Source organism: Triticum aestivum, chromosome 2B, assembly GCF_018294505.1.
Source record: "Triticum aestivum cultivar Chinese Spring chromosome 2B, IWGSC CS RefSeq v2.1, whole genome shotgun sequence".
In the NCBI taxonomy this organism is placed as follows: Eukaryota; Viridiplantae; Streptophyta; class Magnoliopsida; order Poales; family Poaceae; genus Triticum; species Triticum aestivum.
The window spans coordinates 538,040,392-538,052,956 of record NC_057798.1 but is presented as its reverse complement, the minus strand read 5'-3'; the positions used below and the strand labels follow the sequence as shown (position 1 = coordinate 538,052,956).

At 47.3% G+C, this 12,565-nt stretch overlaps 1 protein-coding gene across 2 annotated transcripts; it reads left to right on the top strand.

Moving 5' to 3' along the window:
• Nucleotides 1–1,046: 1,046 nt before the first annotated feature.
• LOC123045904 (ubiquitin-like-conjugating enzyme ATG10) lies at nucleotides 1,047–4,232 on the top strand. Of its 2 annotated transcripts, XM_044469145.1 has the most exons (6): nucleotides 1,047–1,640; nucleotides 1,768–1,821; nucleotides 1,917–1,973; nucleotides 3,450–3,549; nucleotides 3,624–3,721; nucleotides 3,813–4,232. In XM_044469145.1, exons 1-6 carry the CDS (start codon nucleotides 1,485–1,487, stop codon nucleotides 3,996–3,998), a joined length of 651 nt encoding a protein of 216 aa, XP_044325080.1. In that variant the 5' UTR covers nucleotides 1,047–1,484; the 3' UTR covers nucleotides 3,999–4,232. The 2 variants fall into 2 exon arrangements, with proteins under 2 accessions (XP_044325080.1, XP_044325081.1); XM_044469146.1 differs by lacking the exons at nucleotides 1,047–1,640; nucleotides 1,768–1,821; nucleotides 1,917–1,973 and having other exon boundaries at nucleotides 3,469–3,553.
• Nucleotides 4,233–12,565: the final 8,333 nt, after the last annotated feature.

Below are 12,565 nucleotides of genomic sequence, written 5' to 3'. Positions count from 1 at the left end.
CGCCCAGGGGAGGGGGCGCGCCCCCACCCTAGTGGACAAGGTGTGGGGCCCCTGACGCTATTTCTTTCGCCAGTATTTTTTATGAATTCTGAAAAGTTGCTCTATGGATTTTCAGGTCACTTCGAGAATTTTTATTTCTGCACAAAAATAACACCATGACAGTTCTGCTGAAAACAACGTCAGTCCGGGTTAGTTTCATTCAAATCATGCAAGTTAGAGTTCAAAACAAGGGCAAAAGTGTTTGGAAAAGTAGATACGACGGAGACGTATCAAAGGCCATATCCTCATCCAACCTGAAGCTGTTCTACAAAGGAAGTTGATCCCCAAAGTTCAAGGAGACATAAGCATACCAGTAGTTCAGTGGCTGGTCAAATGGACCAATCTTGCAGCAGACAAGGCTACTTGGGAAGACGCTGCTTTTATCCAAAAAGTTTTTCCAGGGTTCCAGCCTTGAGGACAAGTCTGTTCTTGACCGGGTGGAATTGTCAGGACAGAAATCCCAGCGACAACAGTGAGAAACGTAACAATACCGTTTCATTTTCCCTCAAGCATAACAACCGTCGATCTGCGATCCTACGGTGCCAGCAAGCATACCGGTTCACATTCAAGTCACTTGCTATCAACCGCCAATCTCAAGTTGAACGACTCTGGTGGTTTTTACCTCTTTTAAACTTTACTGTAGCCCTGTAATAGCTGAACCTGTCACTTTCTTGCTTTTCACCTGCTCGAACCCTTTTTAAATTCTCCTCCGGCTTGTGGAGAGGGCGTTCTGGATGTATCTGGACTTGGCCCCTAAAGCCGCCGTGTTCCGGCTGGCGAACCCTAGCTCTGTGGCTCAGATCCACCATCAATCAATCCCCAAATTTCCACCCAATTGAGTGAATTTCTGCTGTGTTTCTGAATCTAGTCGACACTTCTTAGTTAGACCCTGTCACACGGCAGATCAGAGGAACCTTTGAAAGAAAGAATCGATGTAATACGAGCTACTTGAGGGGCCGTTTCATAAACCTTCACTTCTCTCTCCGGGACTCCCTGCGCCGGGTGTGTCCAGTTTATCAGGGTTTCTTTTGGAAATGTGCAGCGATACACAATTTTACTCTTCCGCCGGTGTCGGAGGCACGTTGCCGACGAGCCAACGCTGACCGCTGACGCACCTCCCACCTCGGCGACGCCGCCACCGCCCCAGCCTCCTATCCAGCAACGGCCCCGCGCTCTCCGCCCCCGCCAGCCGCGCAGACGACCACCAGCCCATCACTAGTCCAATTCGAGAAGGACTCCGAGCACAACACCGGCACACCGCAACCCGCGGGACTCCGGATCGGCAACGGAATCTCGATCGATCGATCGATTCGTTCGGCCGCTGAACTCAACACGCCTCCTCCATCCAGAAACCTCGCCCGCCGCATCTCCGTCTCCAAATAGAGCCAGGGAGGGGGGATTCTTGCCCGCCTTGTTGGTCGTTGCTTACCACGCTCGTCTTCGCAATGGGGGGCTCCTCGGCGTGCGACGGGACTCTGTCACTCGACGAGTTCAACGCCTCAGCGAAGGCCCTGGTCACCAAGTGGAGGGGGATCGACGTCGACGACGCTCTTCCCGACTGGGAGTGGAGGCCTTGCCGCAAGATGGGGGTGCCATCTGAGGTCATATATATGCTCAATTGACTTGACTTCCTCATCCCTGTGCCATCTCTGTTGTTATTTTTCCTGTCACTGCAAGATTTAGGACTGCGAATTTGCGATAACCCATGGGTTGGCTTGTTTTCTGCAGACGGAGGGGTTCGTAGCCCTGGAAGGAGTGTACCGCATTGGCGCAGGAGGCCAGGTGGGCGGGCAGTTTCTTTCTTGGCTATCTGATATGAGTAATATGAAGTTGCGCGTTTTAGTAATTTATTTACTGAATGTTTCCTGCTGGAACAGGTTGAGGGGAGCAGTGACGACCCTGTCCCTGATGATGGTGTAGAGTATGATACCTCGGTAAGTTTTCAGTGGGTATTACTACTCCAGTATCATATGTTCCTGTTACCAGCATGCTGCTATGTTACATCTGCACCCAAGCCGTTTCATATGTTCAGACTATTTATCCTATATAAAAAACACAACGGTTCCACCAAATAGCTGTGTATGTCCGCAATTTGAATCGATCATGCCCTAGAGACTCAGTGACTTGCATCGCAAATCTATTATGAGCACACATGAAAGAGAAACGTAAATATCTTGGAGCAACCGATAGTGATGCATGATGCCGAGTTCCAAATTTAGTTCTATCATTTGTGCCTGTGATTTTGGGGTGGTAATGCATGGAATAGAAAGGATCACCTTGGCGTCACATCGTACACTAGCTACCAGTACTAGTTCTCAGTTTTTTCAACAAGGACTGAGATAACTGCGATCCTTCTTTCGCGATAAACTTTCAATTTCTTATAAAAGAAAAAACCTTGAGTTCCTAATTTTAAGAGTGAAGTGAACTGTAGGTCCTTAAACTATTTCAGGGATGTCACATAGGTCCTCAAACTATGAAAATCGTCATTTAGGTCCTCGAAGTATAGTAAGTGTGTCATTCAGGTCCAAAATCTCACTAACCCCCTCTAAATGGCCAGCTGGCATGGTGAACAGTACGAAAAATAAAAAAATATGAACAAAAAATCTGAAAATCTTTGGCATCGAAGATACCCCTCGTGCGTGAATAGTAAAAATGTTTGTGAACCACAAAAATTCGTGACTTTTAAAGATGTTAGTGAACTTTATATTAAAGTCGCAAATAGTTTTTCCAAATTCATCGTTCGCGAACATTTTATTAAAGTCACGAATATTTTTTCCAAATTTATCGTTCACGAACATTTTTTTAAAGTCATGAATATTGTTTCCAAATTCATCGGTCGCGAATTTTTTTTAAACTCACGAATAATTTTTAAAGTCGTGAATATTTTTCCCAAATTCATCGTTCGCGAACATTTCTTTAAAGTCGTGAATAATTTTTTCCAAATTCATCGTTCGCGAACTTTTTTTAAAGTCGCGAATATTTTTCCAAATTCATCGTTCGCGAACATTTTATTAAAGTCACAAATATTTTTCCAAATTCTTCGTTCGCGACTTTTTTTGAATTAATGATATTTTTACTGTTCATGCGCCAGGATCTCTTCGATGACAGAGGATCTCAGTTTTTGGATATTTTTTTATATTTATTCTTTGTCGTGTACTGTTCATCACGCACAGGAATTCAGGACTGTTTGCCGCGCACTGTTACGGTTACTGTTTACGTGCCAGCTGGCCAGTTAGAGCCTGTCAGGAAGATTTTTGACCTGAATGACACAGTTACGGCACTTTGAGGACCTAGATGACGATTTTCATAGTTCGAGGACCTACGTGACATCCCTGAAATAGTTCAAGGACCTACAGTGCACTTCACTCTAATTTTAATATACGCCAGTCATGATTTCTTTCTCTTTGCAGGTTCAGAGCTCTAGGGATAATGTTCATCTTTATGATTTCCATATTGTCTACAGCTTTTCTTACAAAGTTCCGGTGCTATACTTTCGAGGTCTTCAGTCTGGTATGCACATCTCAGAACATTACCGAATATTTACTTCCTCTGTTCTCCTTTTTGATAGCCAAACTTGTCCTTAGGTGGGCAGCTACTAACTTTAGATGAGATAAAAAAGGATCTTCCTTCTCATTCGCTTCAGCTGTTAAATGAATCAAAGTGGACATTTATTACTCGAGAGGTATGGACTGTTTGTAATCTATTCTTGATAATGATATGTAATACACATACATGCTTTCTTGTTTACTAATTCGGTTCTTGCACTCCTACAGGAGCATCCCCACCTAAGTAGGCCATGGTTCACCCTGCATCCATGTGGAACCAGTGACTGGATGAAGTTGCTTCTTCATAAACCGGGAGATAAGGATCGATCTCTGCAATACTTGTCAGCATGGTTATCTGTGGCCGGTCAGGCAGTAGGATTGAAAATCCCACTTAAGCTTTATTGCAGTTCATAGGTTCACTCTTCTCCAGTATGTAGTATGTACTATTTTGGTGAGTAAAATGGGAAGTGTCCACCTCTTATTTTGCTTTGTATATGTTCAAACATTCTCTTGGTAATTTGACCATTTTGCAGTGCAATAACTAATTTTATTGCATATGCACGAATGGCGCAGTTGCACATACTGCAGCATAGTTGCAGCTTTAACATGATGATTTGTCCTTGGGCATGTAATTGATTATTATTCTTACATCCTTTCGTTTCCCAGATTTGTTTAAAGCTACTTGCTTGAAAGAATCATGCAGGCTGAATATCATCAGAATTTAGTGAAAATGAAAATATGACGGGCTGCTGATGGAAGTTACCAGTCAGTCAATGCTCGGCTCAGTTATAAAATTTGAAGTGAAAAAAATAGGAACATAGTTGAAACAACAACTCTCAAAGTTAAAACAGACTGTAAATATTGCATTCTTGGTTGGGAATAAAGAGTTAAGCTGTGGGGTGCTTTACCCTACAGTAACAGGTAAAAAAAGAAGTTGAAACAACAACTCTCAATTGTTGCGCCGTATTGAGGTTATTTACTGTGGCATAGGTGCTGCAGAATGGTATTTTATCAACCCATTCAAAACCTTGGAGTTTCCAAGGCTTGGATGAAACCCATTTGAATCGTTGGAGTTCTCAGGGCTTGGATGGCTCATCTGAACTAGAAGCATCAGGCTACCTTAATTCATGGAGAAATGCTTCCCATTCCCAGCAACTCAGTCATCAGTCTTAACCTCACTGCAAATAAGGTCTACTTATGCTCCATTATGATATCCTTTTGTTCTACATAGACGATGGAGTGTTCTCGTTGCCAGAAAGATAGAAAAGGCTAAGAAGTAGGTCAACCTGAAATTATGTGGATATGACAATATTTAGCATCTGAGAATGTATTTGATGAGTCCATCTTGACAGTTCTACTCTTTCGCTCATGTTAGCATATTTCTTCATACGGGCCTGAGCAGCAGCTAAATTCACCTTCAGGTGTTGCCACATGGTGTTTCTGTTCTCGAGGAAACCTGTGGCCTCGCTGTCCGTTGGAGCAGAAAAGAACTTGAGGGGAATATCCGGAGGTGGGAAGCCATACATTGCTTCAAAGGGTGTCTTCCGGAGAGAGGAGTGGAATGAGGTATTGTACCAGTATTCTCCCATGGAGACGTGTAGTGCCCACTCTCCCATGGAGACGTGTAGTGCCCACTTCTTAGGTTCAGCAGAAGAAAGGCATCTCAAATAGCTTTCAATGCATTGGTTTACACACTCATTTTGCCAGTCAGATTGTGGGTGGTAAGATGAACTGTATCGTAATTTAGTGCCCATACCAGCAAATATATCTTGCCAGATTTTGCTAGTGAAGATCTTATCTCTGTCAGAAACTATGGCGAGAGGAGGACCATGCAGTTTCAGACATTGTCAATGAATGCCCTGGCTACTATTTGAATAGTATAGGGATGGGCCAAAGGAATGAAATGAGCAAACTTGGATAGTCTGTCCACAACTACCAAAATGAGCTCATTGCCATCTGATTTTGGTAAACCCTCTACAAAGTCCATGCTGATGTGTGTCCAGACAATATCAGGAATGTGTAGTGGATCAAGAAAACCAGGGTAAGGGCAGTGTTCACCTTTGTTCTTTTGGCAGACAGGCAGAGCAGACCTGGCCAATAGAACACATTTTTAAGCCTCTGATAAGAAGCTTTCTGGCCAGAGTGACCTCCAATAGCAGATGAGTGGAGGGCCTGCAGAAGTCTGTTCCTTAAAGATGAATCCTTCCCTACATATATTTTTCCTTTGTGTCTGATCACTCCATCTTGCAGATGTTTGATGAACTGTGTGAGTAAGGGACAAAATCAGTTGTTCCAGGAGCTTTTGGCAACGGCGGTCTGTACTGTGGTAATTTTCCACTTCAGATATCCATTCTGGAGTTGCCATTGAGATGGCCATACATGTATGTTTCCTGGACATGGCATCAACAACAATGTTCTCTTTGCCTTTCTTATATTCCAGGACAAAATTGAATTCCAGCAGCTTGAGCATAAATTTGTGCTGAATGCTAGTAGCCACTCTATGATCAGTCATAAACTGTAAAATTTGATGATCAGTTTTGATAATGAGATAATTTCCCAAAAAAAATGTCTCCATCTCTTAAGTGCTTCTATAATAGCTAATGCTTCTTTTTCATATGTGGATAGAGCAACATTTTTAGGGCAGAGAGTAGAGCTGTAGTAGGCTATTGGTTTGCCATTCTGCATCATTACTGCACCTAATCCAGTCCCTGATGCATCTATTTCCAATACAAAAGGAGAAGCAAAGTCTGGAAGGGCCAGAACAGGAGCATATATCAGAGCTTGTTTGAGAGCTTGGAAAGCCTCTGTTTGAGCATTTGTCCATGTGAACTTGTCATTTTTCAATGCATCATGCAAGGGTCTAGCAATAGCACCAAAACTGTGGACAAATCTTCTGTAGTAACCACATAGCCCGAGAAAACTCGTGAGATGAGCGGGAGTAGTAGGGACTGGCCAATTCTCTACTGCATCAATTTTAGAGTGATTTGTTGACATCCTTCCCCAGAAATGGTGTGCCCCAAGTAAGAGATGTGGTCCACAACAAAGACACATTTGGATATGTTGGCATGTAGTCCGTGTTGCTTAAGCAGTTCCATAACTATCCCTAAGTGCTCCTTGTGTTCTTCTTGGGTTTTACTAAAGATGAGAATGTCATCAAAGAAGACCAAGATGAATTTTCTGAGGTAAGGGCCAAAGATGTTGTTCATCAGTGCTTGAAAGGTGCCAGGGACATTTGTGAGCCCAAATGGCATAACAAGGAACTCATAATGCCCAAAATAGGTCCTGAATACAGTTTTGGGTATGTCTTGTTCACTCATTCTCACTTGGTGGTACCCAGATATTAGGTCCAGTTTGGAAAAGATTTTTGCACCGTACAATTCATCCAAGAGGTCCTCAATTACAGGTATAGGAAATCTATTTTTGATTGTTGCTGCATTTAACTTTCTGTAATTGATGCAAAGCCTCCAAGTCCCATCTTTCTTCATTACTAGTATTGCTGGTGATGAATAAGGCCTCTGACGTTCTCTAATGATTTTAGACTGCAGTAGTTTGTGCACTTGTTTTTCCATCTCATTTCTCTGCATGTGAGGCACTCGATAAGGCCTGATGTTAGGTGGTTTGGACTTTGGTTTGAGAGGTATCTCATGTCCAAATCTCTGGGAGGTGGCAATCCCTCAGGTTCTTTGAAAACTTCAGGAAAAGAGTGTAATATCTCCTCAATTTCAGTGGGGTAGGATGTGCTTTGCTGCTCTGGATTGTTGTGTCCTCTGCTAGTTGGAGGGCAAACCCAGGAGCTCCACTCAGCAGTAATCTATTCAACTCCAGTTCATCTATTTCATTTGTAGCAGATAGAGTCTCACAAGCAGGTTTTGTGATAGAGTTATGGCCCTGATGATTGATGATGAATTGTTTAGGATCGTAACAAAATGCCACATGACTGTGTTTGGCCATCCAATCTGATCCTAACACAATATCATGCCCAGGTAAGTCCAACACTCTGAACTGTTGCTCAAATTGATAAGAGCCAATACTAAAGGTGGTCTCAGGAATGTAAGACCCAGACCAAAGTTTTCCTCCACCAGCAACTATCACAGCTCTACTTTTGTCTTTCAAAATGGTGCAGGAGGTTTGAAGAGCAAACTGGAGGCTCATGAAGGTGGAATTGCTACCAGAATCAACTAAAGCAATTGCTTGTTTTCCCCCAATGTGCACCAGAATGGATATAGTGTTGACACTGTCAGCCTGCATTGCTTGCAGTGAGATTTTCATGCACTGCTCCTCTCCATTGTTCTGAACTTCCTGATCAGTCTCCTCAATTTCTTCTTGTTCCATGATGTTTTCTTTTGGTGGCTCTCTAGTGAGCAAGTGAATAACAGGGGCCTACTTGCATTTGTGACCATGCATCCAATCATCCCCACATCTCCAGCATTTACCTGGCTCCCTAGGCCTTTGAGTAATTGTGGGTGCTTTAAAGTCGGTTTGTCCTGACTAATCACAGGTTGCTTGGAGTAGGCCGTTGACGATTTTGAAAATGTTGTATACTGTTGAAACTGCTTTTTCAAGGGCGCTCCTTGTTCCAGATTAATGGCCAACCAGTAAGCATTAGTTAATGTGACAGGCCTCAGTGGTCTTAACTGAAATTTGAGTTGAGATCTTAATCCATTGACATAACATCTCACAAACCAGCTCTCAGCAAGTGCTAGGTTGTCTTGCTGAACCTCTGTGTCGGAGTAAATGACCACGGGTAGCCTTACTGCCCCCCATGACGTTTCAAGACATCGGGGCCGGCTGCGCCCCTCAAGCATCTAAGACAAAGGGCCGCCTTCTTGTGGCCGACTGGTCCAAGTGGCCGGCTGCAGGAAGGCGGCAAGGCCCAAAGAGCGGCCCCAGAGTGGGCCGACTCCTAGCAGGCGGCCACCAGAGTGGCCGAATCCTAGCAGGCGGCCCACCCTTGCACCCTCAAAGTTTGCACCCACATAACAGTGACGAGACGGGGCGTGGCTACAGTGCAGCCTGCCACCCCCGAATCCTGGAGCGGGAGTGGCCACAGTGCAATGTATCAGGCGGCCATCCCTAGACCGGCACGACACTGTTGCCACGTTGATTATGACATCATCCATGGCAGAGCTGCCATGCTCCCACGACGGGCTGTCGATACGGCCCGCAGGCGGCGGGCCCTACTGCCAGTGAGATACCAAAAGGTGGCATGCCCAGACCAGTCGGCACAGGGGAGGCCGGCTCCCAACAGCCAGCCCTCCCCTTCCCTATAAGTTTGTGCGCCATTAACCAGATAAGACGGGGTGTGCCTACAATGAACGCCCACCAGGTGGCGGTACTGTAGCCACGCTCTCCCCGAACAAGCCATCGTCATCAGGGACAAGGCTATAGTAATGAGCAGCCGACAGGGCCCATAGGCGGTGAGCCCAACCTGTCGGTCGAGAGCCCGACAACCGGTGGGACCCACCAGGCGGCGGGCCCCAGCGACCGGCGGAGAAGCCGACAACCGTAGACACTAACGGCCTAGGCCTACAGCCAGCCGGATTACCATTGTACCCCTGGGGGGCAGGCCTATATAAACCCCCCAGGGCACCCATGCAAAGGGTTCAACTCTTAGAGACCACACACACACATAGAGAGAGGAGTAGAGCTAGCCTTGCCCTTCTTCCTCCTCTAGCCGAACAGCTCAAGGAGCAACCCTGTAGCTAAGGAGGAGGCTAGGGTTACACAGAGTCGGTTACAGAGAAGGAGATCTATCATCCGAATCGCCAAGCTTGCCTTCCACTCAAAGGAGAGTCCCATCCGGACACGGGACGAAGTCTTCAATCTTGTATCTTAATAGTCCAACAGTCCAGCCAAAGTATATAATCTGGCTGTCCGGATACCCCCTTATCCAGGACTCCCTCACTAGGCGCGCCTTAGGTGGGGGTGAGGGAGTCCTGGATTAGGGGGTATCGGATAGCCGGACTGTATACATCGTCCGGACTATTGAAGCGTGAAGATACAACTTCGGCTCGTGTCCGGATGGTACTCTCCTTTGCGTGGAAGACAAGCTTGGCGATCCGGATATTATATTTCCTTTCTTATAACCGACTCCATGTATACCCTAGCCCTCTCCGGTGTCTATATAAACCGGAGAGGATGGTCCTTAGAAGGCCGATCACAATTACAATCATACCATCATAGGCTAGCTCCTAGGGTTTAGCCTCTACGGTCTCATGGTAGATCTACTCTTGTACTACTCATATCTTCAATATTAATCAAGCATGAAGTAGGGTTTTACCTCCATCAAGAGGGCCTGAACCTGGGTAAACATTGTGTCCCTTGCTTCCTGTTACCATCAGCCTAAGACGCACATATCGGGACCCCCTACCCGAGATTCGCCGGTTTTGACACCGACATTGGTGCTTTCATTGAGAGTTCCTCTATGTCGTTGCTTTGAGGCTTGATGGCGTCTTCAATCGCCAACAACACCGTCCAGGGCGAGACTTTTCTCCCCAAACAGATCTTTGTGTTTGGCGGCTTCGCACTGCGGGCCAATTCGCTTGGTCATCTGGAGCAGATCGACAGCTACGCCCCTGGCCACCAGATCAGGTTCAGAAACTTGAACTACACAGCGGATATTTGCGGAGACTTGATCTTCGACGGATTTGGCCCTGTGCTAGGAGCGCCAGACAGTCACGACGAGCACGGCCTAGACCTGCTGTCAGACAATGCTCAGAACATCATCCCTGCAATAGCCCCAGATCTAAATCCGGAACAAGTTGCATTGCCCAAGGACGGAGGGGTAGACCCCGCCCCGCAAGACGCATACTCATCGGCATTGGAGCCGAACACAGGTCTCACCTCTGTGGAGGCCTGTAACCCCGGGCCCCCGGACTCGTATCTGGTTGTTGGTTCCGGTCCGCACACTCTCGAGCCAGCCGAGCTAGGTTGGGCTCCGATAATGGAGTTTACCGCTGTAGACATGTTTCAGCACTCGCCCTTCGGCGACATGCTGAATTCATTAAAGTCTCTCTCTTTGTCAGGAGGCTCTGGGCCGAACTATGGCCGGCTTGAGTGTGAAGCAGGTGACGAAGGAATTCGCTACCCACCCACCACCCACTTCATTGCCACGGTCGATGATTTAACCGGCGTGCTTGACTTCGACTTCGAAGACATCGACGGTATGGACGATGATGCAGGAGATGTACAGGAGCCACCGCTCACAGGGCGGTGGACAGCCACCTCTTCATACGATAGATATATGGTGGACACTCCGAAAGAAACCAATGGCGATAAGGCAACGGAGGATAACCCCTCCAAGAAGAAAGCAAAACATGGGCGTCGCCAACGCCGCTCCAAGCCCCACCAAGATAATACCGGCACCGGAGGCGAAAACAATCCGGATGGTGCCGACGATGAATACAACCCCGAAGAATACCGTTCTCGACGATGAATACTTGCTCGACAATGAATACCGGCACCGGAGGCGAAAACAATCCGGATGGAGGACAACTACATGCCTTTCTCCGAAGACGAGATTAGCCTCGGTGACGACGAGTTCGGCGTGCCCGAGGACCCCGCGGAGCAGGAGCGCTTCAAGCGCCGGCTTATTGCCACTGCGAGAAGCCTGAAGAAGAAGCAGCAACAGCTTCAAGCTGATCGAGACCTGCTCATAGATAGATGGACAGAAGTCCTGGCAGTCGAGGAATATGGACTCGAGCGCCACACGGCTGACCGGCCGCCTCAAGGTCGGGATAAAACGGCATATCAGCCCGAATACCAGCCTGCACCCCCGCGCCAGTTTGCTACGGCCCGGGGAAATACTCAGGACCTGGGTGATAGACTGGATAACGCCGCAGGACAACCAAGATCGATCTACGGATCACGGGGGCGCGCCGCAGCACATGACGATGACCATCATACCGGATACACTAACAACAAATATGGCCGGGCTGAATATAACCAGTCAGACGCAGCCGGACTGCGTCGTGACATAGCCCGGCACAGAGGCACCGCACACCCCCTCTGCTTCACCGATGAAGTGATGGATCATGAATACCCAGAAGGGTTCAAACCCGTAAACATCGAATCATACGATGGCACAACAGACACCGCGGTATGGATTGAAGATTTCATTCTCCACATTCACATGGACCGCGGAGAAGATCTACATGCCATCAAGTATCTTCCCCTTAAGCTCAAAGGACCCGGCCGGCACTGGCTAAACAGCCTGCCCGCAAATTCCATTGGCAGTTGGGAAAACCTGGAAGACACATTTCTTGACAACTTCCAAGGCACATATGTGCGACCTCCGGATGCCGATGACTTGAGCCACATTACTCAACAACATGGAGAATCAGCCAGGAAATTCTGGACTCGGTTCCTAACTAAAAAGAACCAAATAGTTGACTGTCCGGACGCTGAAGCCCTGGCGGCCTTCAAGCATAATATCCGTGATGAGTGGCTCGCCCGACACCTCGGCCAAGAGAAACCCAAGTCCATGGCAGCTCTCACGACACTAATGACCCACTTTTGCGCGGGCGAGGACAGCTGGTTGGCTCGTAGCAGCACTACGCCACATTCTGGCACTTCAGACATCCGTGACAATAATGGCAAGCTATGGCGCAACAGACACAAGCGACGGAACAACGGCGACAACACCGAAGGCACGGCGGTCAATGCCGGATTCAGCAGACCCAAATCCGGTCAGCAGAAGAAGCCATTCAAACAAAACAATCAGGGACCGTCCAGTCTAGAGCGTATATTGGAGCGCTCGTGCCAAATTTATGGCACCCCAGACAAGCCAGCCAACCCCACCAATAGAGACTGCTGGGTATTTAAACAGGCCTGCAAAATAAACGCCAAAAACAAGGACAAGGGGCTGCACAGCGACGATGACGAGGAGCCCCGGTGTCCGAACATGGGGGGACAGAAGAAATTTCCCCCCCAGGTGAAAACGGTCAACATGATCTACGCCACCCACATCCCCAAGCGGGAAC

Bases quoted from the DNA above. Each gene is read 5' to 3' on its own strand.
- LOC123045904 (XM_044469145.1), top strand. From the start codon at position 1,485: ATGGGGGGCTCCTCGGCGTGCGACGGGACTCTGTCACTCGACGAGTTC. The intron at 1,974-3,449 runs GTAAGTTTTCAG...TTCTCTTTGCAG, and splicing joins GTGTAGAGTATGATACCTCG to GTTCAGAGCTCTAGGGATAA. The intron at 3,722-3,812 runs GTATGGACTGTT...GCACTCCTACAG, and splicing joins GGACATTTATTACTCGAGAG to GAGCATCCCCACCTAAGTAG.